Genomic DNA, 27,063 nt, shown 5'->3' with positions numbered 1-27,063 from the left:
TTTATTGTTCGATACTTTGTTCAGATCGAGACCAGATATACTAGCTAAATCAGATTTGTTCAACAGTTATACATGTCTCTTGATTAGGTCTGGTCATTGTTTTAGTGTAGTCATTGTTCTCTTTGAAAGACATGTTTTTTTTATTAGGCCTAGGCTACTGCATACATGTGTTCCTGTTAGGTTTGCTGATAACTTTAAATGTTGTATTTTTTGTTGTAGATGCTTGCTTTTTTGAAAAGGAGAAGGAAGGGAAAATGCTCATCGTACTGCGGCGTCTGCAGGGTCTAAACATTGAGGCTGGACCTGAGGATATTCGTGAGTTCTTTCATGATTTACGGATTCCTCAGGGAGCTGTTCACATATTAGGAGGGGATCTCGCAGAGGCTTTCATCCTGTTTACTTCAGAAAGAGATGGCCAGCTTGCCATGGGAAGATCTGGAAATGTTCTGAAGGGATCACGCGTGACCCTGCATAACAGTAGTCTTGCAGAATGGATGCAAAAACTGGCCTTGAGATTAAAACAATATTCTACAAAATACAAAGATTGCCCAGAAACCCAGGCAGTCTACTCTCCTGAACAACCATGCGAAAAAGTGAACCCTTTGAGCAGTAGTCAACAGGATGCAGCAACATTGCTACTAACCCTTCTTAAAGTTGTTCAGGAAATGGAATCTATAAAACCAGCCACAGACATCGAAGAGGACCGTAATAGCGACAGACCACTCATAAATTTGAATATGACACAAATCAACCATTCACTACCAGCTCTTAGTCCTCCATTAGCAATGGCTAAAAATGAAAAAGAGGCGAAGGAACAGTTGATAAGTGAAGCTGTAGCCTGTAACCCAGGTTACTTGCGTCTATATGGCCTTCCAGAAACTGTCACTGAAGCTGATATCAGCCATTTCCTCCATGGGCTCTGTGTGCAAGAGGTGTTGATGAATGTCTGCTTGGGGGATCGCCGCCGTGGTTGTCTGGCGAAGATAGCCAGTGAAGAGGAGGTGGAGGTAGGGCTGCAGAGGAATGGGCAAAGCTTCGGTACATTTTCTGTGGAGGTTAGGAAAGCCACAGTGAAGCAGTGGAACTACGCCATAATGAAGCCTCAGGGCTCTCCTGAGCAGATCCAAACTTCTGAATCAGAAATACACATGGAACAAGAAAAAAGCATTTCAACACGTAAAAGGCATTTCTCCAGGGATCAGTTCTCAAAGACATGCAAAGAGAAGCGTGAAGAATATTGCATAATGGTACGGAACCTCCGGCCCAACATGAATAAGACAGAGATAAAATGTCTTCCTCCATTGCCAACAGCTAAAACACAAATCAACCATTCACTACCAGCTCTTAGTCCTCCATTAGCAATGGCTAAAAATGAAAAAGAGGCGAAGGAACAGTTGATAGGTGAAGCTGTAGCCTGTAACCCAGGTTACTTGCGTCTATATGGCCTTCCAGAAACTGTCACTGAAGCTGATATCAGCCATTTCCTCCATGAGCTCTGTGTGCAAGAGGTGTTGATGAATGTCTGCTTGGGGGATCGCCGCCGTGGTTGTCTGGCGAAGATAGCCAGTGAAGAGGAGGTGGAGGTAGGGCTGCAGAGGAATGGGCAAAGCTTCGGTACATTTTCTGTGGAGGTTAGGAAAGCCACAGTGAAGCAGTGGAACTACGCCATAATGAAGCCTCAGGGCTCTCCTGAGCAGATCCAAACTTCTGAATCAGAAATACACATGGAACAAGAAAAAAGCATTTCAACACGTAAAAGGCATTTCTCCAGGGATCAGTTCTCAAAGACATGCAAAGAGAAGCGTGAAGAATTTTGCATAATGGTACGGAACCTCCGGCCCAACATGAATAAGACAGAGATAAAATGTCTTTTGCGCTGCCCCCATCTTCACAACTATAAGATCCAGCATCTACTTGATAAAAACCTCAGGCGCACCAGTACAGCTTTTGTTGCTTTTGATAGGGTTGAAGACTACGCCTCTGCCATAGACCTCAGCGGCAGTCGCTTTGGCAAACTGGTTCTGGATGTGTCCCCCATCACCAGGGAAAAGATGATGTCCCAGGTTTGCTCAGTGGCTAAATCAAAAAGGCAGCAGTCTGGCGTCAGTAAAACCTGTGTGTACGTAAGAAACCTACCTGCAGATGTCTCCCAAGTGCAAGTCCAAGCTATTTTCCATCAGTTTCCTGTAGAGGAAGAAGACATAACATTGCTAAGAGATGGCCAAGGCCACGGTCTTGGAGAGGTTGTAGTGTCATTTGGTTCAGAGGATACTGCCAGGGAAGCGCATTCTCTCCACAGGGGCAACTTCATGGGAAACGAAATTCTGCTCACCCTCATCACCCCGCAACAGCTGGACAATATGTTATCAGGGCAGTCAGTTAAGGATTGATGTCATTACATGGATAAATAAAGACACAAAAAAGCTGTTCATCTGCACTGGCTGTATAGGTTAGTAGTGTAAACATATAAATGCTAAATGTTAGCACTAATTGGTTCCAAGGCCGAAGACCTGTTTGAAGTACTGATGACCTGATGGAGTATAACAGGTTTTTTTTTATTTATCCTGAAATGATTAAAATCCCAAAGAAGTTTTAGTTATATTTGATTTTTTCTGAGAACTGTGGCTCACACCTCTTTAAAAGTGAACTACAGCACCAGCACCACTAATACAATACACTGAATGTCTTAAGACATGGCAAGTCTTGAGTACTTATGCAAAAGCAAGAGGAATAGAAGGTCATGTCTTGGAAGTATACCCACTAGTTCAGACAGATGCAATATATATAATCTGCCATGTGGATTAATACTACCAAGGAATATCCTTCTTCAAGCTGTATGTAGACCTGTTCCCATGGTCGTATAGACAGATAATCCAGTATAATATGTTTGTAAAATCTTTTTTGTAAAATGTTTGGTAAACTTTTGTTAATAAAAATTTCATAATAACTGTGTTTTGATAGTATTGTTTAAATACACCTACATTCAAAACATTTAGCATTAATATATTGAAAGAGTATGCTGTATTTGGTGAATTCCTTGACGAAAACGCCGAAGTCGGTTCCTTGGTTCAAGTTAGCTTGTTCAGAGTAGGAGACTTGTGGAAGATGTCTTAGCAAAATAATACGTTTAAAAAAAAGTTGCAGCTGAGGAATGTGGAGCGAGACAATATGTTATAAGGTGAGTCAGTTATTAATGTCATTACATGGATAAATTAAGACACAAAAAGGCCGTCCATCTGCACTGGCTGTAAAGGTTAGTAGTGTAAACATTAAATGTTAGCACTAGTTTATCACAGCTACTAGTAGGGGATGGGGATCTGAAGTAATTTCAACATTTGAATACTCACATTCATACTCTGGTCTGCTTGCTGCTGGGGTAAGTGATCAAACTAGTGCTCTTTGTAAACCAGAGTTGTGTATACCTTTTGCTGTGGTGTGATTTAACTTCAGGAAAACTCTAAGAGATGTGATTTAAAATAACGTGGTGTCGTGTGGGAATGGAAACCACAGTTGGTTAGTAACGCTATGTTTACTCTGTTCCCTGTAAAGAACCCCCCCCCCCCCATAAAAAGAATTGTACTCGTATACGGAGCCCCCTAGTGGTCGTGGGGTGTGTGTGTGGCCTGCTGTATTATTCCGATCGGAGTGTAGAGCTCAAAAAGACCGATAATGTTATGCCTGATATCAAACATTTTTATGCTTATTGAAAACATTCATATACGGCTCATAGTTACGGCGTTTCTCTGTCTGTGCATACAATATGTTGATATGAATCATTTAACCGGCCAATGTTAACCTTAAATTTAAGATTGCAGCAGAAGTTCACGCAGGCAGAAATTTGAGCTACTATGTGATTCAGGACCCGAATTTGGAAACAACGTGAGGTATTTTCTGAAGTGTGAGGGCTAAATGACATATTTGCATGCATTGAATGAAGAGTGAAGACAAATATCCAGTTAAGTTATAGTTTTCTTAACACCAAACCAATGTTTTTTGAGATTGTTCCAGTTCAATTGAAATTCGTCGGGTTTGGTAACGTTTAGCTCGTTCGCAAGCAGTGCGCTTTAATGATCACTTGCTATCATTTTAGCTAGCTAACGCTATAAAGGTTTCTGTTTATGTCATTACTTTATGCTTACATAGATTTTCCCTGTGTTATCAGCTATTATGTGAAGAAATCATGAGTAGGGGGACATATGTTTAGTTCTGAGTGTAATGTAAATCTTTTGGGGCTCTGGTTTTGTGTATGTTCACTTTAGTAGCTGTTGTATTGGTCTACTGTTGGATACTATTGCTGAGCATACAACCAGTCGTTTTAATATAACGACTATAATCGAAAATGTCCCGTTTTTATTATAGGGTCTAACCCTTGATGCGTAGAAAATGACGAAAACGACGAAAAAGAAACGTCAGGATGATTTCCACAAAGTTAAACTAAAGGTGGGTAAGAAGATACCAAAGCCGGACAATGCAACAAATGTCAGTTTCCGATCGAAGGGCATCCGTCTCCCAGAGCAATTGAAGCGCGATGGGTCCGGTCCAACCACACATCGTCAGCTTGGCATTAAGGTAACGTAAAATACACAGACACTTTCACAAGACAAGTTTCCTTGTTTCTCTGCCTAATCAATTGTCTGCAGTTGCTGTGTCAACCCTTAGCTCTAAACCTCCTTTTTCCTCTCTCTCTCTCTCTCTTTCTTCTTCTCTGTTCCCTTGTCCCAATTTCTCACCCCTTGTCTCCTCTCCTCATACCAAACCCCAACCCCTAAATACCATTAGGATCTACTCTCCCAGCTCCACCACTACAGTGCCTCAGTGAAGCACGGTGCGTTGTGTGGCCTTCGCGAGCTCCTGACATCCCACCCCGCGCTGGTGGAGCAGCATCTCTCCACTCTCCTGAGTGAGGTGGCCGCTGCGTTCACAGACAAAGATGGCAGCGTGCGTTCTGCCGCCCTGCGACTGCTGCGCTTTGTGGCACAGTGCGTGCCCAGTGAGCGCGTGGGTCCTTTCTTCCCACTTCTCAGCGCCCACCTGACCTGTGCCATGACGCACATCCAGGCGGGGATCCAAGCGGATGCCATGCTGGTCCTCGATGTCTTGTTGGAGCATTACCCTGCTCTGCTGGCCCACAGACATGCCCATCTGCTCACTAACTTTCTAGAGCTCATCTCCCGGCAGCGCCTGGGTAGTGGAGCCAAAGGCAGCGAGAAGGCAGCGGCAGGGAAGGCTGGATGGGTACTAACAGTCACACCCGATCGAAAGGTCACAGGTCAGCAGTGGAGACTCACTGTGCTGCTCAGGTGTGTAAGAGGAAGAGAGAGCATGGGAAATGACCAGGTTATTAAACTGGGCGTATTTGACAGAAATGTTTTGTTTTTCTGTGTCCTGTCTTGTGAGTTAGACTGAGCCGATTCCTGCAGGCTGTAGTGGAGGAGAGGCCGGAGGAGGAGGGTGTTGTGTCAGCAGACAGGGAGAAGGGAATAATTACTCCTCTCGAACTGAACTGGGACGATCACCCATTCGGCAAACGAGGAATCCAGCTGTTTGAGAATTCTGGAGCCACACCCACGCCTCATTCCACCTATCGACTCAGGTGAATTGTTTACCAACAGTCATTGAGCACCCAGCTTTGTTTATGATGACACAGGATGACACGGAAGTAAAGACGCTGTTCTTTTTGATGCAGTAAGAACTGCAGGCTTTCACTGCAACAGAAAGGACAATAGCATCTCTGCCTGATTAGGGATTGCACGTGTTGGATTATGTTCCAGTCTGCTCTGCTAATTGGTCTGAGTTCTTGTTCTAAACTGTAGTAGAGAGGTGTGTAGCTAGTTAGATTCATAAGTGAAATACTGAGCAACCTATGGATGATTGCTTTTAAGGAAGCATCTACGATTCTGGTGTAAAGTTATTGATATGTGTGCTCAACAGCCAATCAAATTACGCCCCTTCCTTCTATGCACCTGAAGAAATGTGTTGATTTGCTGGAATGTCTTATGGCTTGGTCTGAGACACTGTTTGTGTGGTCTGAGACACTGTTTGTGTGGTCTGAGACACTATGTTTGTGTGGTCTGAGACACTATGTTTGTGTGGTCTGAGACACTGTTTGTTTGGTCTGAGACACTGTTTGTTTGGTCTGAGACACTGTGTTTGTTTGGTCTGAGACACTATGTTTGTTTGGTCTGAGACACTATGTTTGTTTGGTCTGAGACACTATGTTTGTTTCCCTTTGTTTTTAGTTTTTTTAAGGCACACACTGAACGGACAGCAAGAAGGCTGTTAAGAGCAATTTGCTGAATATGTGTGTAATGATAATTGTGTAAAGTGTAATGATTTAGAATCACAGAGTGTACCTGAAATTGATTGAACTCTTGAATTCTTTCAGGATGATCATATTTTGGTGAGTTCACCTCTGAGATGCATCTCTGTGTGCAAAAAAATGAACACACAACCCCCTTTCTGACATTTAGGCACTTCACAGTTCAGAAGGACTATGCTTCTGCAAGCCTGCTGTGTGAGAGAGTTTGATTTAATATCTGGCCACTGACAGACTCGAGGCAGGATTAGAATGCTTTGTCCATGAAATATATATAAAAATACGTTTTTTCGCTCCAGAAATCTGTCAAGATTGTCTGGGTTTCTTTTGCAACTGGCAATGTAATAACACGTCTATGGGCTTTAAGGTCAATGAAATCAACATGCTGCGAATGCAATACTATGGGTAAATTTTTTTTTCAACATTTAGCATATTCTGTTTTTTTGAACGTGCATATGTGTGCTGGTGTGTGCTGCAGACCAGATGTTGATCATGGCGTCGGAGCGGGAGAGATGCTGAGCTCCGTGGAGGAGGTGCGTGGCTTCGCAGAGACACTGGTGCCGCTGCTGCTGGAGGTGTGGATGGAGACGGCGGGCGCAGAGAACGGGCATCTGCTCTCGGGGGACTCCATGGTGCTCATGCAACAGATCCTCACCATCCTGCAGCTCCTGAGGCGGCTGACTCCACAGCACCACCTACAGGAGGAACTGGTCAGTGCTCGCTCAGTGAACACCTTGAGCTTACTTTACAGATTGGGTTATTAGACGGGTGTTATTCGAGACTGAGCTCGCAATACCAAAATACTCTTTGAACCAAAATATTGTTCTGCTCTTGTTTACCCATAACTCATCAATGTGGGAAGTAGCATTGTGTTCAGTAAGGCAAATTAGACACGCCATCCTTATTTATTCCAGCCTCTGCTTACTTGGTCTATTACTCTGCATACTTTCCTCTGCTTACTTGTAGATGATGATAAGATGGAATGCAAGGTGAGGGAAGTTATTGGTCAACAGAGGAAAAAGAGAGACAATGAAAGACTGAGACTATTGTTTCATAATTCAATTGAACTACTTATGATCTTTGACCTCAGATGATTTTCGAAAATAAAGAATATACAGTAGCGTTAATGCTGAAGTATGCAGTTTGTGTTTCCTTAAAGGTTTCTCGATTTATAGAGCGGTGATGTTAGTCTGCAGGCAAAATAAACAGACTGTATTTTGAATGCACTTTGCATTCTGCCTTCTCACACTGTTGCATGTAATATTGCGTGTAAAAAATGTAAACAAATGCGCCTTACAATGAATAAGTCCAAGTGAACCTCATAATTGGCAAGCCTGTCACATGCAAGTACTCATAGCCAGCAACCTAACCAATAAAACAACTGTCCAATCATAGATCCTGCGCAGCAGGATGCAACACCAACAATGCACAACTGTCTGGAGACGGCCACACCACACGGCGCATGTTGTACCTGGGATCTGTAAAGGCGCTCCTTCACAGCACAACCCTAACTCCCTACCACCTGCACTGGTCTTGTGTGTGTGCTTGCACGCCTTGTTGTCTTGCTGCCGCTGCCAGTTCCGCATACTTTAGCTTCTACCTTTCAAACGCTTCTTCAATCGCATCTGGATCTATCGACATCAGTCAGTTATCTCCAGTCCAGTGCTTTACCTCATTTGCCAGTCCTGTTTGTACTTGAGATCACGTTTCTGACCCTCTCACACAGTCCTTGTCTAACTGGCAAAGACTTAACCTCAACTCATTTATTCTCCAACAGACACACAGCCCCTGCTGCTTGTCCAGGTTCCTGCTGCTCGCGAACAAAGCTGGTCACCATCTGCTTCCCTCTCCAGCAATGTAGCCTTACGCCATGCTTTCCAACTTTCACTGGGACCAAACCCTGCTTTTTCCACTCTGTATCTGCCCAATGACATCCCTATGCTGTAATGTGCCTCGTGCATGTTGAACCACTTCTCGTCTCCACTTCATCCCTGTTTTTACCGTTGCGGCAGTGTTCCGCACATTTGAACTCCTCCATCAAGCTGATCATCGGTAACTCCAAAGTTCCTTTTCCATACAAAACTACAGAACTAAGACAAGGTGGCACCCCAATCCATGTACTAACTGCCTTACTCATCAGTCTCTCCTGGCTAACAGCTAATGGGTACATGAAGCAGTTGTTGTCAGTGTTGTCATGGCATCCATATAAGCTGGGATGGGAGGCAACTGGGTGCTGTCCAGCAGCTTTTCACCACCACCGACCCATTTAGATGCCCCTTATAATGACCTCCATTGCCACGGTGAAGGCCAACGGTGAAATGATGCATCCAGCCACGATGCCAGTGTCCAAATGCCGCCAGGATGTGGTGTGGTTAAGCACAACTGAGTATCCTCAAGATATGCCCTGGCAGACGCTGAACCCTTTGGATTTCATCCTGCCGTCTTGACTTGGCTTGACCTCGCTCCTCCTTCACCCCTGTTTGGACAAACTCCATATCTTTCCAGCCATATTTATAGATGACCTCACCCATGCAATTCAATTTATACTGAGTTATACCCTTCCATCCTTCCAGAATATTCCTTTTAAAATCCAATTGGAATTGATGCAGTTCCATTGCTTCCCTGGTGTCTGTTTGTGACAATCTAGACTCTAGAGTGTGCCACGGACTGCAGCTTGCGGACGCTGATTCCTAGGCTCATTTTGAGTGTGTATTGTGTGTCCTTTTCTGTAGGATACATGGCTGCGGAACACCTATCTCAGTGACTTCAAGCTGCACTTCATGAAGAACTTTCCCTACAACCAACTAGACACACCATCCCCCCGGCACAAGAAGAGGTGAGGAAACCTGCATTATGTAACCCCCCCCCCCCGAACAATGCCAAATGAGAGGAAGAGAAAAGAGTCTATAGCCTTGTAGCGAAGGGAGAGCGTAGTCACCCCACCCGGACTTGAACCCGGGTCTACAGGGTGCCAAACATGCACTCTGACCGCAACGCCAAAGAGCCAGGCTCGTTGGTATGGCAGTCAGAGCACATACTCATGTGTAGTGACAGCACATCGTCACAAGCCTATGTACGATACACCTGTAGTCAGCCATTCAACTACAGTTACTGAATATAACCAACATTCAAACAATCCACATGTTGTTGTACCACCACTTGCCCTATGCACACAGTTGTAGTCTCATTGTTGTGGCACACAGCAGGTTTAGTGTAGTGGACTGTATTTTGTGTATAGTAAGCAGGCTTGTGTGTGTGTGTGTGTGTGTGTGTGTGTGTGTGTGTGTGTGTGTGTGTGTGTGTGTGTGTGTGTGTGTGTGTGTGTGTGTGTGTGTGTGTGGCCTGCCCTGCCCTGCCCTCTCTCCCATCTCCCACAGGAACCGGCAGCAGGTGTTGTCGAGTGGGGGGAGCGGGGCCAGTGTGGAGCCCCTGGTGCTGAACGTGACGCTGTGTCAGGTGATGGTGACGCTCAGCCACAGAGGGTCAGGCCAGCCCGAGGGCCAGGACGCCGACTGGCTCGGGCCAATCAGGAGCTTCGTGAGGGAGACGCTGACCGGCGGCAGCAAGCTGAGCAGCAAGCACCTGGGAGCCCTGCTGGAGGTGGTGTGGAGACTAGTGGTCAGCCAGAAGACACGAGGTGACACGAGGACCAGTGTGGACACTCACAGGCTATGAAGGTCATTGGAGTTCCTCACTGTAGTTCCTCACTGTGTGTGTGTGTGTCTGTGTGTGTGTGTGTGTGTGTGTGTGTGTGTGTGTGTGTGTGTGTGTGTGTGTGTGTGTGTGTGTGTGTGTGTGTGTGTGTGTGTGTGTGTGTGTGTGTGTTAGCAGCTGTCTCAGAGGAGCTCCTCCAGGCGGTGTATGTTCAGTACCAGCAGAGGAACCTCACAGTGGGAGTGCGACTCATGCTGCTACGCTTCTTCAGTCAGCTCTACCTAAAGGAACGCCTAAACAGGTACACACACACACACACACACACACTCTCTCATGCTGCTACGCTTCTTCAGTCAGCTCTACCTAAAGGAACGCCTAAACAGGTACACACACACACACACACACACACACACACACACACTCTCATGCTGCTACGCTTCTTCAGTCAGCTCTACCTAAAGGAACGCCTAAACAGGTACACACACACACACACACACACACGCTGCTACGCTTCTTCAGTCAGCTCTACCTAAAGGAACGCCTAAACAGGTACACACACACACACACTCATGCTGCTACGCTTCTTCAGTCAGCTCTACCTAAAGGAACGCCTAAACAGGTACACACACACACACACACTCATGCTGCTACGCTTCTTCAGTCAGCTCTACCTAAAGGAACGCCTAAACAGGTACACACACACACGCGCATAGAGCGAAGATGTTTGTTCATATCAAAGCTAAGTAAAATAAAAATGAAATCTAGTCAGTAATAGTGTAGTTCATAGTGCTGAGATTCCGTCCACTCTTTCTGTGTCTCTGTTGGAGTAAGATCCTTACTCATTGGCTCTCTTTCTGTGTCTCTGTAGGAGTAAGATCCTTTCTCATTGGCTCTCTTTCTGTGTCTCTGTAGGAGTAAGATCCTTTCTCATTGGCTCTCTTTCTGTGTCTCTGTAGGAGTAAGATCCTTTCTCATTGGCTCTCTTTCTGTGTCTGTAGGAGTAAGATCCTTTCTCATTGGCTCTCTGACTCTCTCTCTGTAGGAGTAAGATCCTTTCTCATTGGCTCTCTTTCTGTGTCTCTGTAGGAGTAAGATCCTTTCTCATTGGCTCTCTTTCTGTGTCTCTGTAGGAGTAAGATCCTTTCTCATTGGCTCTCTTTCTGTGTCTCTGTAGGAGTAAGATCCTTTCTCATTGGCTCTCTTTCTGTGTATGTAGGAGTAAGATCCTTTCTCATTGGCTCTCTTTCTGTGTCTGTAGGAGTAAGATCCTTTCTCATTGGCTCTCTTTCTGTGTCTCTGTAGGAGTAAGATCCTTTCTCATTAGCTCTCTTTCTGTGTCTCTGTAGGAGTAAGATCCTTTCTCATTGGCTCTCTTTCTGTGTCTGTAGGAGTAAGATCCTTTCTCATTGGCTCTCTTTCTGTGTCTGTAGGAGTAAGATCCTAACTCATTGGCTCTCTTTCTGTGTCTCTGTAGGAGTAAGATCCTTTCTCATTGGCTCTCTTTCTGTGTCTGTAGGAGTAAGATCCTAACTCATTGGCTCTCTGACTCTCTCTCTCTAGGAGTAAGATCCTTTCTCATTGGCTCTCTTTCTGTGTCTCTGTAGGAGTAAGATCCTTACTCGTTGGCTGGCTGCACTTCCTGTCCAGCTGGTGCAGTTGGGCTCCAGGAACCCTCAGCTGTCGGCGCAGGTCCTGCAAACGCTGCAGCACGCAGCGGCCCGGAACAACAAAGAGCTGCTGAGCAGCCTGCAGATGCATGCATGCAACCTCTATGGTAAGCGCAATCTCTATGGTAAGCGCAATCTCTACGGTAAGCGCAATCTCTACGGTAAGCGCAGTCTCTATGGTAAGCCAAAGTGGGGTTCCCAGCGCACCTTAATCCTCCTTCCAAGTCCTCTTTGAGAATTCTTAGTGCTGTAATTCTGAATGAAGTTTTTGTCATTCATACTTTTGCAAACTTATTTATAGGTATATAAAATTGAATTACAGGCCCTGTGTTTTTGGGTTTGATTTGCATTGCATTCTGTTCCCATGGCGATGCTTTAGTTGAGTGCACATTGGTAGCTGGGGGCTCTGTTCTGGTGAGCTCTGTCTCAGGACCTCTGTGAGAACGTTATTGTGTGGTGGGCCGCTCTGGAGACTCGGAGGAGGAAGAGGGAGAGTGGAAGAAGAGACTCCGTAGTGTTTTATTTCAGGACCACAGTTGTCTCTTTGTGTGTGTGAGGGCCAGTGACATCAGCCGAGTGCGTCAGTGGCTAATAATGTCTCTATCTGTGATCACGCACACACACACACACACACACACACACACACACACACACACACTCTCTTATGCTCTTACGCCAGTATGCAGTTTACCGACACACACACACACACACACACAGTATGCATATGCAGACATCACTGAGCTCAATGAGCTTGGAGTTAACTGATATTGCAGTTCACACCTCACCCACGCGTTTAACTCCCTGACTCAGATTTATATGCATCAGTAACACCCCAACCATCTTCACTATCACACATACGAATGAACACGTTCACCAACACACATACGGATGAACACGTTCACTACCACACATACGAATGAACACGTTCACCAACACACATACGAATGAACACTTTCACTAACACACACACGAATGAACACTTTCACTAACACACATACGAATGAACACTTTCACTACCACACATACGGATGAACACGTTCACTACCACACATACGGATGAACACGTTCACTACCACACATACGAATGAACACGTTCACCAGCACACATACGAATGAACACGTTCACTAGCACACACATAAGAATGAACACGTTCACTACCACACACACGAATGAACACTTTCACCAACACACATACGAATGAACACGTTCACTACCACACATACGAATGAACACGTTCACTAGCACACACATAAGAATGAACACGTTCACCAACACACACACGAATGAACACGTTCACTAGCACACACATACGAATGAACACTTTCACTACCACACATACGAATGAACACGTTCACTAGCACACACATAAGAATGAACACGTTCACCAACACACACACGAATGAACACGTTCACTACCACACATACGAATGAACACGTTCACTAACACACACACGAATGAACACGTTCACCAACACACATACGAATGAACACGTTCACTACCACACATACGAATGAACACGTTCACTACCACACATACGAATGAACACGTTCACCAACACACATACGGACATGCAAAGCCCCAAAAGAGATACGTTGCTATGTACTGTATGCCATTCCTAAATATGCTTCCATATGCACATATGTTTCCACTCTGTTTTTCCAGCCCTGGCTCTTAACGGTGTCCAGGCCCACCCCAGATTTCCCCACGCTCTGCGTCATCCCCTCTCAGCTGTACATAATGGCCGCTTCCTGTCCTGCTCTGTTCAACAACCTAAAGTCCCATCTGGACTGAAATATATATGTATTCATACAGCCTGCACCGTTTTGAAAATTGTAGCAGTACTTCACTTTCACCACCAGAGGGAGGGCTTTACCAATTTTACCACTATACTTATATACTCTGGTCCTTCTCTGTGCATTGTTGCCAAGCAATGGTGCGGTCGTGGGGAAGGTTTCTCCATGTGTGAAGTTAATGTAGACTCTCGATGTGTTTAGACCCTCAGGAGGGCTGTGTGGTGGTGCTGCCCGTGGAGTCCCAGCAGCGCCTGGTGCAGATGCTCTACTTCCTGCCAGCGTTCCCCCCCGAGCTGCTGTCCTGCCTCAGCCGGGTCTGCAACACGGGCCGCGTCTCTGCTGGCCTGGCCGCTACGCTGATCCGCATCATACACCTGAGGTACACGCACGCGCGCGCCGCACGTACACACACACACACACACACACACACACACACACACACACACACACACACACACACACACACACATTTTAAACACTGATCAGATTATTGATTATTGCAAAGCCCATGGCTGTTGTGTTAGGAAGGGAAGTTAATTTACTGAAACAGACAGACAGACAGACAGACAGACCGACCTTTGCTTGGTCCCTGCAGTGTACACATTAGGTATAGGTAGGAACTCTTTTTGTAACACTGGACAATGTACATGGCTTTAACTATACATCTTGTTATTCTCCACCTCTACCTCAACATTCTCCACCTCTACTTCAACATTCACCCTAGGTAGACACGCACACACACATACACACACATCCTTTTCAGCCCTAGGTAGACACACACACACACACACACACACACACGTTACTGGTAATGTTCCATTTATTATGTGAGCAACATGTGGCTCAAAACTGAAACCCATAAATGCCTCCGATGTAGTCCAGCGCTGTGTGTGTGTGTGTGTGTGTGTGTGTGTGTGTGTGTCCAGATGGGTTTGCCTGTCTGAAGTGTTTAGAATGGCTGTCTGTTGTGCGCGCCGACCGAGAGGAGACAGGCTCAGTGGAGTTTGCACTTCTAATCAAATCAAACAATTTAGCCAATCACCATCACAAGCAGAGCTTCAGAGGCGGGACGGTTCTGCCACTTAGAGCTTATTGGCCGTGACCGGCAATGATTACCCGTGATTGGCCATAATGAGGTGGAACAAAGCGTCCAGTCAGGGAGAAGAACTGGACGGGTCAGAGGTCACATCAAACACCTCAGTTCTGTGTCTGTGTTTAGGCACAGGCTAGCTGGACGCCAGTGTTTGTTTGGAGATGTTTTTGTGTGTTTGCATGGGTGTGTGTGTGTGTGTGACTGAAAGTCTGTTAACAGCAACGCAACACAGGGTGAATTCAGTGTCCTCAAGCGCCACACACACACACACACACACACACACACACACACACACACACACACACACTTTCTGAGAAAAGCCAGTTTGCGTAGGGAGGAGTGTGATTGACACAGTGTTCCAGTGTGAACGTCACTACATGCTGAGAGTCCCAGGGCTGTGTGCGTGTGTGTGCGTGTGTGTGTGTGCGTGCGTGTGTGCGCTGTCTCTAAAGAGGATGTGGGTTTGTTGTCTGTTGCCCAAAGTCATTATGGTGGTGTTTCATAGCCCTGTGTGTGAGAGATGGGGAATAAGGGACTTGTGTGTGTCAGTGGGTAGTGAGCATGACAGCCTGTAGATGGCAGTATTGCATTTGAACAGAAATGATTTGTGCGGGGGAGAGAGATAGAGAGAGAGTAGAATCTGGCTCATCGCAGTCTGCTTTCGTCAACTTTTGCATAACTTGGATTTAATCAGTGTGTGACGTGGCTAAGACTGGGCATAGTACGTGCGTGTGTGTCTGCGTCTGTGCGTCTGTGTGTGATGTGTGTGTGCCAGCCTAGCCCCAACTACTCACACAACCAACATGGACACACATCATAATGGAGGTGTGCGTATTTGTTTAGGATCAAGCACATGGCAGTGGCACAGGGAGTAGTGTGTGACACCAGAGAAAGTGTTCATCGGGATCCAGGAATGAATGTGTGTGTGTGTGTGCACATGTGTGTATGTGTGTATCTGGGTATATAATTGTTCTTGTAACAACTCAATGAATTTTGCACGTGTGTGTGTGTGTGTGTGTATAATTGTTCTTGTAACAACTCAATGAATTTTGCACGTGTGTGTGTGTGTGTGTGTGTGTGTGTGTGTGTGTGTGTGTGTGTATGTGTGTGTATCTGGGTATATAATTGTTCTTGTAACAACTCAATGAATTTTGCACGTGTGTGTGTGTGTTGGTCAGATCTTCTCTAAGTGGATGGACAAGTAACTCCCAGGAGGCTGCGGTTCGGGATGGGGATTACCTTAGCTTCCTGTTCTCCACCCTTACAGGTACTCGCCCACTCACTCAGTAACTCACTCACTCACTCAGAGACAGACAGACAGACAGGTGGAATTAGACTCTAGATCCTCCTTTATGTATATTTAAATGATTTTGAATATAGTGTGTTGGTTGCCATTTTAAAATCATGCGTGGAACTAGGATTCAACTCTCTCTCTTTGTCCTCTGTCTTTCATTTCTGTCCTCTTTCTGTCCGTCTCCTGCCCTTTGTCCTTGTCCCTGCCCTCTTTCTGTCCGTCTCCTGCCCTCTTTCTGTCCCTGTCCCTGTCCCTGTCCCTGTCCTTTGTCCCTGTCCCAGGCTTCTCCTCCGATGAGCTGGCGGTGCTGCAGCAGGCTGATGAGGATGCCTTGTCTCCGCCCTCTCCTCTCTCCCCCTTCAGCATCTACCCCACCCCCCTGGAGCAGTTCACACACCACTGGGATATCGTGGAGGTCAGTCTCTCTGTCTCTCTCTCTCTCTCTCTCTCTCTCTCAGTCTCTCTCTCTCTGTCTCTCTGTCTCTCTCTCTCTCTCTCTCTGTCTCTCTCTCTCTCAGTCTCTCTCTCTCAGTCTCTGTCTCTCTCTCTGTCTCTCTCTCTCTCTCTCTCTGTCAAATACAGCTTGGATCAGACATCTTTAATATCTTTTCAATGAAAGAGTATCTCTAAACCAGCTAACATCAAATTCACTTCCAAGAAAAAAAAGTTTGTTAACCCTCCCAACTCCTCTCGACTCGGCATTCCAAAATGTATTGTGTTTAAAAAAAAAAAAAAAAATGTAAAGCCATTCTGTCCTTATTTCCTTCTATGCATCCGGCTATTTTGTATCATTCCCCTCCTGACTGCTATGGCAGCTATGGAATCAAGATGTTCTGTAATGTTCTTTTGGTTTGTAAGATCAGGTTTGTGTGGTAGACACACAGAACAGAACGTGTGTGGAGAGGAAAACACTGCGCTGCGCGGCGCGGCACGGCACGGCACAGTCCACCAGATCTAGTTCCAAACATGAAGGAGGGGTGGACGCTGTGTCATGACTTGGCACTGTCTTCCTCTTCATGTAAATTACAGAGCCTAATAGACAACAATAGAATACAACAACAATGTCAAACACAAATTCAACAAGCCACTGACTAAAATTTAAAAAAAAATAACAGAACCTTGTTGGAATGGCTAAGTCAGTCTCTCAACCTCATCCTGTGGTGTGGTTCACGTCAGACCGTTTTTAGACCATTTGGGGAATGTCACAGGGCGGAAGTATAGTTTGAGGGTGCACCTACTCTTCCCACTGTAGACTGTGGATGTTCAAACAAAGCGAATGGTTGTTGATATTTTAACTTAACAGCCAATAAAATGACACCCCTCCCTTCTGTTTTCTTGAAGCAGCTTGTTGATTGATTGATTGGTTGGAATAGTTTCTATGTCCGAGCCACTATCTTTGTTGTCCATGTACCGAGCCAGGACTGTGTGCGAACACTGAACAGACACAACTAGAGGGCTGTGAAAAGCAACTTACTGAATTTGACAAAACGTTTTTTTTTGGATTAGAATCGCATCAGGGACAGGGACAGAGCCAACTAAACCTTTTAATTAATAATGCAAAAATCCAGGTGACTCCTCCAGGGTTTGCAAACTTTTCTTTTAGAGCTTTACTAAAGCGCTCCACTCTTCTAGACCCCTCCTCTAAACAACTCCAGCATCCCCTAAACCACCCCACCCCCATCCCTCAAACAACAACCGTAGCCCTATGGCGCTCCGCTCCCCCCTCCCCCCTCCCCCTCCCCCCTCCCCGCTGCCCACAGACTACTTTGGCTCCAAAGCAGGTATTCTATTGGAAGTTCACCTGGACAGTTTTTGAAACTTTCCCCCTCCTAGAAGCAGCACACTGGTGGGGGCCTGTGGTGGTGATGAGTCAGTGTGGGAGCTCCAGGGTCCACATTAACATTCCATGGACCCTCTGCTTTCAGTTCTGCCCCTGGTTCAGTTCAGGCCCGTGTATGGGGCAGGGGCACATTGTATCGCATCGCGCAGGTCAAGCTGTGCTCCATATTTTAGCAAGGGCTAGTTATCAGAGCGCTGGCAGACTGACACACACACACACACACACACACACACAAACACATATTTCAATAAGAGCTGGTTATCAGAGAGCTGGCGGACAGACGCTAATGCTAATGTTAGCCAGCGGACATGATCACACGCTGACATTTTACACGCAAATTAAAACCCAACAAAACGCTGGCCTCAGGCATGCGTGCACACACACACACACACACACAATTCTAATGCACACAAACAGCGTTAATTCAGCTGTACAATTACGTCTGGACTCTCATCTCTGTGTCCAAGTCAATCAGGCTGTCCTGGCGGGGAGATGGGATGGCATCTCCATGGTAACGGTGGTGAGAGGGATTGAATGCCAGCAGGTGAGACTGATGGAGAATAATGGAGCTTAATGAGGAAAAGGAGCCGGCTGCCTGTTACACACACACACACACACACACACACACACACACACACGTGCGCATACTGAGTCCCTCTTACTTTCCTTAACATCACCTTAGGTGCTTCCTGCACCTAGCAGACTTTTTGGCATTAAGTATCAGATTTATATTTACCGAGGTATTAGTCTTCTGGTATGTTATTTGTAGTCTTAGGCCACCATATCCCACTAATGCAGTCATAGACGAGCAGTTTGACAGTGCTGCTTGCTGGAGGCTTACTGGTGTATTATTCCGCATACACACATTCATACACACTTGGATCCCCTTCAGTAATAAAGGTGAAATCTAAAAATGCACTCATTCATAGTCCACATAACTGGACCTCACCCCATGCACGCACGGTTGTATGCATTTGTATACATGGAATGTATGCAGTTGTGTGTGTGTGTTTTAAGTAGGTGAGGTGTAATCTGTGGTGTGTGTAATCCTTGTGCAATCTGTTTAATCTGAATATAATCCCGTTATTCTGATTAATGCTGATAATAACCGTCCGTGAGTGACGTCCTCAGCTCCATAATCACATCAGCCCTAATGCAGTTAGACCTATTAGATTACACATGCACAGACACACACACACACACACACACACACACACAGAAGTATTTATTGTTTGTGCGGTGAAAGTATTAAAGATGGGAGAGTGATGCCGGGTGTCAGCCTCCATTAGATGATCCGAGCTGGTCGTAGGTCTTTGTGTGATTGGCCTGACTCTTGTTCTCATCAGAGCTGAATGGGGGTTGTCTTTGTTCCAACTGTGTCAGTCTGTGTGTCAGTCTGTGTGTCAGTCTGCGGAGGTGAGTGGCCGATGCTTATCTCCAGGGTTATTCTGATCCGTCCCCACATCCCGTGATCCGGACATTCCTGTCTTTCTGAGGGTTGGCGTCTGCGATGCCTAGCAGGGCACTCAGGGGGCAGGGTTCAGGGGTCGTCATGCGTTGGAGCATTAGACTGGGGATGCTGAGGGCCATCAGTAGGCACCCGTCCAGTCCCAGGCCCATCTCTGGCAGTGTCTGGTATATTAGAACAGGTTTTTAAGTGTGTTTCTACGCTATGTGTTTGTAAATGGCTAGTTTTTGTAACAAGAGACACACCCACTTACGACGAGGCTGATGGTTATCATTCTATTTACACAAATTAAAGCGGAGAGCCGTTTTGGCCAGTCCTGAATCGAAACGCACTCGGTGACCTCACGCCCATTTCCCCCCCCCAGTAGCTAACTCCTGGTGTTGTGCGAGTCTCGTCTCAAATGTTTGCCTTGTTGCGCTCTTTTGCCTGCTGGCCCCTGAAGCCGAGCTCAGCTGACTGCCCATATCAACAGATCTGCTGCCACGCCAGTTCGACTCGCCCAGACAGAACAAGCACTCCGGAGGCCTCTCACTTATCAGAGATCTGCCAAATAAGAGACAAAGCTGTGTGGAAGTCAACCCAGAGAAAGTTTGCGGAAAATTGAGCAGATTTGCATTGCCGTACTGGCCCTGAACAAGGGCAAAACCTGACAAGTGAAACTGATGTGAATGCGGAATCGGCAGGGCGAAAAAACAAACGGTTTCTTTTTTCTAAACACTAAAGCACTGTAGCAATGTGTACTGGACTGGGCTTAGAGTACTTCTGGCCCGTCTTCTCACCTATGCCCTGTCTTGTCTCCAACAGGAAGTGTGTCACTGCTTATCGACATTGGGCTCCAACTCTCAGTGCTTTGATATTCTCCAGAACGGTATCTGCAAGAACCTGGTAGGTGTGTGTGTGTGTGTGTGTGTGTGTGTGTGTGTGTGTGTGTGTGTGTGTGTGTGTGTGTGTGTGTGTGTGTGTGTGTGTGTGTGTGTTAGTGTTATAGAGAAAAAGGGTGAGGTTTTTACAACTGATGAATGATTGAGTTACTTTCGTTTGCCCATCTTTGCAGTGTTCATGAGTGTGTGTGTGTGTGTGTGTGGCAGTGTTCGTGTGTGTGTGTGTGTGTGTGTGTGTGGCAGTGTTCATGAGTGTGTGTGTGTGGCAGTGTTCATGAGTGTGTGTGTGTTGCAGTCTTCATGAGTTTGTGTAACTGGTGGTTTGTGTTTTAATGATCCTCTGCGTGTGTGTGTGCAGGTGGGTTTGACCGTCCTGCCTGACAGTGTGTGTGCGGCGGTCCTGAGGGTGGTCGCTCGCCTGCTGGATCTCAGTTTCCTGCCCAGCGACACACTCTTGCACTTCCTGTCTGACTGCTGTCTGAGCATGCTCAGTCTGCTCCTGCAGCTAGAACACAGTGCACACAAAAGGTGAGCCCCCCCCCCCAAAAAAGACAAACTGTCTCTTTGGCTGCGGTGGAGGAGGATCATGTGTTGAGAGTTATGCACTGTTTATGATGTAAACATATGAACTAGGACAGAATGATTGACATTTAAGCGGAGCTTGCCAAGTGCCTGTCCCCGTGCCTGCAAAGAGCCTGGTTTGATGTTTGCTAAATAGTGTACTTAAAGCCTCTGCTCGTCAGCACCTTGTCTATCAACAAGTCGTTACAAGTTCGTGTTGTTCATACCATCATATGCAGCTTGGAGCAAGTGACCCTAAATAATATTAGGTAATATTGTTGCAGATTGACATGTTAGAAAATGTATAACCTAAAAAACAATCAGCTGCAGGTCAGTCCTGGATTTCTACTTGACAGCCTTTGGAATGAGAGTGTGTAACTTTACTGCAGGAGTCCAACTGGTACACGGTGTGGTTGTGTGACCGGTCCTGCCATGGAAGGCAACGCCATTGCTTTGTACCGACAGTGTCATAGTCTGGGGGATGGGTCTAACTGGGCCTGTGGAAGTGTTCTGATTGGCTGGGGCGGGTGTAACTCACTCCTGCTGTGTCCTGATAGGGAGGCGGTGTGGGGGGCGTGTCTGGCGGCGCTGAGCAGCGTGCCCCGGCTGCTGCGTCTGCTGCTGCAGTCGCTGCGTGTGTGTGACATGTGTGAGGAGGAGTTCCCTCAGCTGGCGCAGATCCTCTCGCTCCTCATGCAGCACACACACCTGCGCAACCACATGGTGGCCAACGCATCGCTGCTGCAGCACATCATACAGGAGCTCACGGTACACACACACACTTTCCTCTGCCGCCATATGACAAGCAATGCATTTGTGGAGAGATGCTATTTCCAGCCAGTCATGCTAAATGTTGTGTTTTGTGTGTTCTGCAGCGGTACTGTGGGGGCGAGTCTCGTGAGCAGTGGCTGACGGACTTGCTCTACTGCTACAGTGCCACACTGTCTGGTCCCCGTGGTAACCTCTATTAAACCCCGCCCACATCAGCAGAAGCCACGCCCATCACGACTTCTACCCTCCCGTGTCCCCCATCCACATTGGTCTCTTTCACACCTCTGTCAATTTTTTTTTGTTTTATTCTGGAAAAAAAGCTTTTTTTTTACAAAAGAAATTAATAAAAAAAAAAATTTGGACTGTGACTGGGTTGTCTAAAAGAGTTTGAACTCCTTAAATATCAAGTATCATCGTTAAGTCATTAAGAATTGAAAGTATATTTACTTCATTAAAACACAAGTACATGACACAGCAGAATAGGGCAAAAAGTGCCCTAAATTAGGTTTTAACATCGCCCTCAACAAAAACTGGTTTTCATTCAACTAGATTTTAAACAGGTTGTAGTTATTTATTTGTTTATCTTTCACCCAAATGTGAGGCTAGTTAGATGACCCATGAGGCCACTTCAATCTGAAGACGGTGCGCACTGCTTTGCTAGGGTTGACCCATGAGGCCACTTCAATCTGAAGACGGTGTGCACTGCTTTGCTAGGGTTGCTGGGTATTTGAGGTACGTCTTGTGTTGTTTGGTGGGTGTGTCAGAGGTGTTACGTAATCAGCAGCAATGTGTATACAAACCCCATCGTATTAAAAAAGCAGTGCACAGAATGGATATAACTTCCTTTACAAATGCAATATAATAATGGGGGGGAAAAATGAAACACGTAATTAACCCAATTTCATCAGGATCCAAAAATGAATCGAAAAGAATGGCCCTTTCAGCCGGGCTTGTGACAACATGGTGTTCAACACCACCAATTCAATTGAAATGAAGGCATTGCTACATGCTGTCAGGGCTGTGAATAGTGTAAGGAAACACCCGGGTCTTAATCAAATAACCGCTTGGAATTATGGAGACATTTTAACACAGGTTTTTTTTCCCCAGCATTTTTTCACACTGCCCAATATATATTTTTTGGCAGCTACTGAAAAAACATTTCAAACATTTTTTTTATAATACAAAATTGATATTTTAACTACATGATGTGTATAGGGTTCTGCGTCGGTTTGGAATGGGCTGAACATTATAAAACATGAATCTGGGGGTGATCTGCAATGAATGTAGCCAAGCATCCCTTGCCTTACTGAGGACAACCATACTGGAAATAAAGCTCACTTTACCCATTACACTTAAAAGACCAATCCACCCAAATCCATTTCTACCTTTTCATTTTTCATTTTTGCACTCTGGAGGGTAGAACCAAATGAAGGCTTGTCATAAAACCCCCAGGGAAGATAAACAAACTATATAACATTGCATAGATAGATCTGCACAGCAGAGAAGGAGGACATGCATGCAGGTGAGAGATGGGGATTGGGGGGGGGGGGGGGTTACATGTCAGGCAGTGGACGGTCTCCAGGTGCACCGGCTGGTGCTCTTGGTTTTGTCAGGTGTGGGTGTGTGTCACTGATATGGAAGGTCAGCCGTGTCTGTATTTTTAACCCCATGACCCCCAAGGTTGTCATGACTACAACACTTGGATCTGTCTAGGGACTTGGGAGATGGCCAAGACTCCTATGTCACACACAAACACCCCCACACACAAAAGAGAGTCTGTCTGTCTGTCTGTGTGTGTGTGTGTGTGTGTGTGTGTGTGTGAAAATGAAAGTCCACATACGGTAACACCTGCAAGTCTTTAGGCTGAGCCGTGTGTTTGTGTTTGCTTACATAGTGTTTTGGTTTTGGTTTGGTTTCGCTGTTTAATTTGGTCAGTGGAGGCCGGGACTGTTTGTGTCAGTTCTTGGTCCGGCTCTGCCTCTGTGTGTTCTTGCTGACGGGCCTCATGTGGTAAGAGTAGTGCCTGGCCGGAGAGGAGTCCACACGCACACACTCCATCCCACTCACTGCAAGAAAAAAAACACACTCACACACTCAGTTCTTGATCTCAGCATGGGTATCCACTGATGTGTGTGTCTGTGTGTCTGTGTGTCTGTGTGTGTGTGTGTACTTACATGTGCGGCTATTTTGAAGCGGCAGGAGAGGATGACTCGAGCTGTTTAATGGCGTAGTTATTTTGTTGAATCCACCCCTCCTGGTTTGTGATCCTCCTGAATACACACCCACAAGAAAGTGAAATGGAATGTGGACTCCTGGAGAAATGTGACGAGTACCACACCACGCCACACATGCAATCCCAATCTTAAGGTCTGTCTGCTCATCTACGGCCATACAAGTTCAGGGTTAAACTCTCATCTGTAAAGCTTACACACACACACAGACACCCCTTCATCAAGAAAGATTTACATCTTCAGTGTCTGCCAACACAGCCAGGTGGGAGAGAACAAACAACCAGGAGAGAGAAAGAATAGTGTGTGTGTGTGTGTGTGTGTGTGTGTGTGTGTGTGTGTGTGTGTGTGTGTGTGTGTGTGTGTGCGTGTGTGACAACGGCGGCCGTCCCCTTTGACAGCTCTGAACTTTTCAAAGCAGAGGGATTGGGAGGGTAGACGTAGGTGCTGTAGATACAACCGTGTGTGTGTGTGTGTGTGTGTGTGTGTGTGCGTGAGTGTGTGTGTGTTTTGAGTAGGCAACAGTGAGCAGTAGGGAATGTGTCTGCATGTCTGCCCTCAGTCATCACCTGTTCATGTGTGCTGAAGGTCAGTTGCGTTTACTCAGCCAAAATTTCATTTGATCCGCTTTTTATTACGTGTGTGTGTGTGTGTGTGTGTGTGTGTGTGTGTGTGTGAGAGAGAGAAAAGTGAGAGGGAGACTGAACATGATTTAGCAAATCAAACAGAAAGGTTTTGTCAAAACATCTCACACACACAGTGTTCATTCAGGGGAGTGCCCTTGACTCACCATAGATATTTTGGAGAACGGAAGATTTCTTCACGGTGCTCTTAGTGGGAGGAGCTCTGAGTTCGGCCTTGGCTTTGCCGCGCGCTTGACCGTGAGGCACGGGCCGATCCCACAACAGCTGGATCACGAGGGTGGTAACCTCTGCTGCGTCTGCTCGTTTATGCCTCCTGCACAGGACCTCCCTCAGGAGGAGTCGGGTTCGATGCCTTCAACACACACACACACACACACACACACACACACACACACACACACACAGACACACACAAATCTTTTTGTGACAATGAGCCATTTTGTTTCTACAGGCTCCCATTAACAACTTCCTGAGGGTAAACCAATGACTAGCTGGATGCTCTCATTTCAGGCCTCTACACAGGTTATCATTCTACACAGGCTCAGACCCTTTGTCATGACTGAGACTATGCCAATACTGGTGCTTGGGACCAGGATGTTACCCATCAAATGCTATCATCGCAAGCTAATGTGGGACAAGCTAATTACACGTCAGCCTTTGCTAGGACAGCCATGCGTGGCTGGGCTAGAGAGGTGGCTAACGCTTTGCGTGGTTTGTTTTGATTGGTCGATCCTGTTGGTTTACAAGCCACTTTACCTTAGATCAAGACTAATCCATTCATCAGAACAGAATGCTGTACATACCTAATGTTTTGAGTAACACATAAAGTTGGTTCTCACAAACATACAAACACACATATACACACACGCACACGCACACGCACACGCACACGCACACGCACACACACTTCCACTCTAGAGGGTTTAAACAGTAGCAGATGTTTTGTTCCACACACATATCTGCTGGCAGAGCCTGGGAACCGTGTGCGTGCGTGCGTGCGTGTGTGTGTGTATAGTCGTATAACTGTAATTATTGTAAGGGGAGCTTCTGTAGTATATTAGAGCAGCACAGTAGGGTAGCACTGAACTTTTCGCCTCTTGTTAAAGTGCTCTCTCTCTCATTGGCATCCATACACACACACACACACACACACACACACACACTGAGGTGTTGATGGCCTCTGGCCAGGCCTCTGAGGGACTGGGCACATGTGCACAACATGTGGCCACATCCAAACATAGGTCTCCCTTAAACACACACGATTATTGTCTACCCATTCATCAAAAGCACATTCTTGGTTTATTGTGTGTGTGTGTGTGTGTGTGTGTGTGTGTGATGGGACAGGGGGGTCCACCTATGCACATATATATACCTTCTCCAGGCTCTTTGTATCATTTTGGCTGCCCGGTTCCTCCTCTGTTCCATCTCCTTCTTCCGTCTCTCCCTCTCTCTCTCCCTCTCCCTCTCTCTCTCCCTCTCCCTCTCCCTGTCGGTCTTCTTCTCCTTCTCCCTCCTGCACGCCCCCTCTCTGTCCATTACTTGTTGCTTTGCTGAACTAGGGTGACTTGCCACAGCACTGGAACGGGATGTGGGCAGTTTGGGCTGAGTTTCCGTGGCAATTGGAAGTTGGGGTTTGGCACTGCCAGGGCGACTTGAACCGGCAGGAGAGAGACGCTCCGATCCCACAACTCCTGACACACACATGGCCGGCACACACACTCTGACGCTCCTAGGCACCTCCTCAGTGTCCACACCACCTGAGGAGGAGATGGGGAAAGATGTCAGGCTCGTAACATCTTCTCAGCACCTGTTCTGTTCTGTTCTGTTCTGTTCTGTGGAAGTGGAAGTGCACTTCTGTCAACACTTCAGACTTGACACTTGACTGCTTTACTAAGGTTCCCTTCAGAGAGGAGCCCCACATCTAAAGAACCGGCCAAGGCATCGGAAACAGAACGTGTGGAGCCCATGCCTATCAAAAAATCTCATATAACTACATTTTTAAAAAAACACATTTTTGACATTTCATGTCATTACATTTTGTCTAATTGTTACATGTGATCATTTTGTGAGGTAAATATATTAAAGATGAGTATTTTGACCAGGACTAATATATTACATTTCAGCAGTATATCACAAATTAGGCAACCACGTTCATAGGTTCATGGAGGACACATTTCTTTGTGTTTAACATACTCTTGTTACATATCAAACATTTTTTATGTCAATCATTATTAAGACAGTAGTTGTTATACAAAAACATGGGCAACTGCCATTCATGAAATGTACTATTCCTAGTCCTTCTAATGAAAATAATGAAATGGAGATGATGAGATGGCCGATGACTTTGACTCCATACTCCATACTATCACCTGTGCTCCTCTACCTGTTTAATGTTGTCTGATTTTACTGCACCATGTCACACTCTCAAAGCTCAGGCAAACACTTTAAAAGTTTTTTATGTTTTTTATGTACATACCTTTGAGGTATGTACATAAAAACACTGCCATTCTGCCGTGCTGCATGATGAATCTCAGGAACACAGAAACTAACCTTGGTGAGAATGAGGAGACTCCATTTTGCGTTGGCACTGGCTGCGTCGTGTTCTTGAAGCACTTCTTTTGGAGGTGTCTTGAACTTTAACCCCCCTCTTCCCACCCCCACGAGGGGCTTGATCAGCCAATGACAGCTCCTGTTCCAGTGATCCAGCCAATGAGAGCTCCTGTTCCGGTGATCCAGCCAATGAGAGCTCCTGTTCCAGTGATCCAGCCAATGAGAGCTGTTGTTCAGCTTCCCGTCTACGCTCCTCTTCCCTTTTCCTGAACGATAGAAGATCAGTGCAGTGAAGTGAAGT

The 27,063-nt window shown here is 46.2% G+C and overlaps 3 protein-coding genes across 8 annotated transcripts in view; 2 read left to right on the top strand and 1 right to left on the bottom strand.

The window, feature by feature from the left end:
- Positions 1 to 30: 30 nt before the first annotated feature.
- On the top strand, positions 31 to 2,947 carry rbm12ba (RNA binding motif protein 12Ba). Its single transcript, XM_031576678.2, has 2 exons — positions 31 to 746; positions 1,323 to 2,947. Exons 1-2 carry the CDS (start codon positions 132 to 134, stop codon positions 2,388 to 2,390), a joined length of 1,683 nt encoding a protein of 560 aa, XP_031432538.1. The 5' UTR covers positions 31 to 131; the 3' UTR covers positions 2,391 to 2,947.
- Positions 232 to 21,676, top strand: tex10 (testis expressed 10). Of its 6 annotated transcripts, none has more exons than XM_031576674.2 (16): positions 232 to 315; positions 4,360 to 4,569; positions 4,780 to 5,300; positions 5,402 to 5,593; positions 6,795 to 7,026; positions 9,049 to 9,152; positions 9,694 to 9,953; positions 10,145 to 10,271; positions 11,575 to 11,744; positions 13,634 to 13,811; positions 15,704 to 15,792; positions 16,101 to 16,234; positions 19,932 to 20,012; positions 20,367 to 20,536; positions 21,127 to 21,337; positions 21,445 to 21,676. In XM_031576674.2, exons 2-16 carry the CDS (start codon positions 4,384 to 4,386, stop codon positions 21,538 to 21,540), a joined length of 2,751 nt encoding a protein of 916 aa, XP_031432534.1. In that variant the 5' UTR covers positions 232 to 315; positions 4,360 to 4,383; the 3' UTR covers positions 21,541 to 21,676. The 6 variants fall into 6 exon arrangements, with proteins under 6 accessions (XP_031432534.1, XP_031432533.1, XP_031432532.1 ...); XM_031576673.2 differs by lacking the exon at positions 232 to 315 and adding an exon at positions 3,027 to 3,178; XM_031576672.2 differs by lacking the exon at positions 232 to 315 and adding an exon at positions 3,816 to 3,955.
- A 1,197-nt stretch (positions 21,677 to 22,873) lies between these two features.
- Positions 22,874 to 27,063, bottom strand: part of invs (inversin) — a 32,456-nt gene continuing 28,266 nt past the window's right edge. Inside the window, exons 14-18 of the mRNA XM_031576668.2 lie at positions 26,763 to 27,028; positions 25,585 to 25,969; positions 24,359 to 24,564; positions 23,515 to 23,610; positions 22,874 to 23,406 (exon numbers count right to left, since the gene is read on the bottom strand). Coding sequence (XP_031432528.1) covers positions 23,297 to 23,406; positions 23,515 to 23,610; positions 24,359 to 24,564; positions 25,585 to 25,969; positions 26,763 to 27,028 — 1,063 coding nt within the window. The 3' untranslated portion in view covers positions 22,874 to 23,296. The remainder of the gene's footprint in view (positions 23,407 to 23,514; positions 23,611 to 24,358; positions 24,565 to 25,584; positions 25,970 to 26,762; positions 27,029 to 27,063) is intronic.

The sequence above is a fragment of the Clupea harengus genome, chromosome 11, assembly GCF_900700415.2.
Source record: "Clupea harengus chromosome 11, Ch_v2.0.2, whole genome shotgun sequence".
NCBI lineage: Eukaryota > Metazoa > Chordata > Actinopteri > Clupeiformes > Clupeidae > Clupea > Clupea harengus.
This window is presented reverse-complemented; position numbering and strand designations above follow the sequence as displayed.

Coding starts and splice junctions, on each gene's coding strand:
- rbm12ba (XM_031576678.2), top strand. CDS start 132: ATGTTTTTTTTATTAGGCCTAGGCTACTGCATACATGTGTTCCTGTTA. Junction 747..1,322: donor TAAATTTGAATATGACACAA/ATCAACCATTCA, acceptor GCTAAAACACAA/ATCAACCATTCACTACCAGC.
- tex10 (XM_031576674.2), top strand. CDS start 4,384: ATGACGAAAACGACGAAAAAGAAACGTCAGGATGATTTCCACAAAGTT. Junction 5,594..6,794: donor CATTCCACCTATCGACTCAG/GTGAATTGTTTA, acceptor TGTGTGCTGCAG/ACCAGATGTTGATCATGGCG. Junction 7,027..9,048: donor ACCACCTACAGGAGGAACTG/GTCAGTGCTCGC, acceptor CCTTTTCTGTAG/GATACATGGCTGCGGAACAC.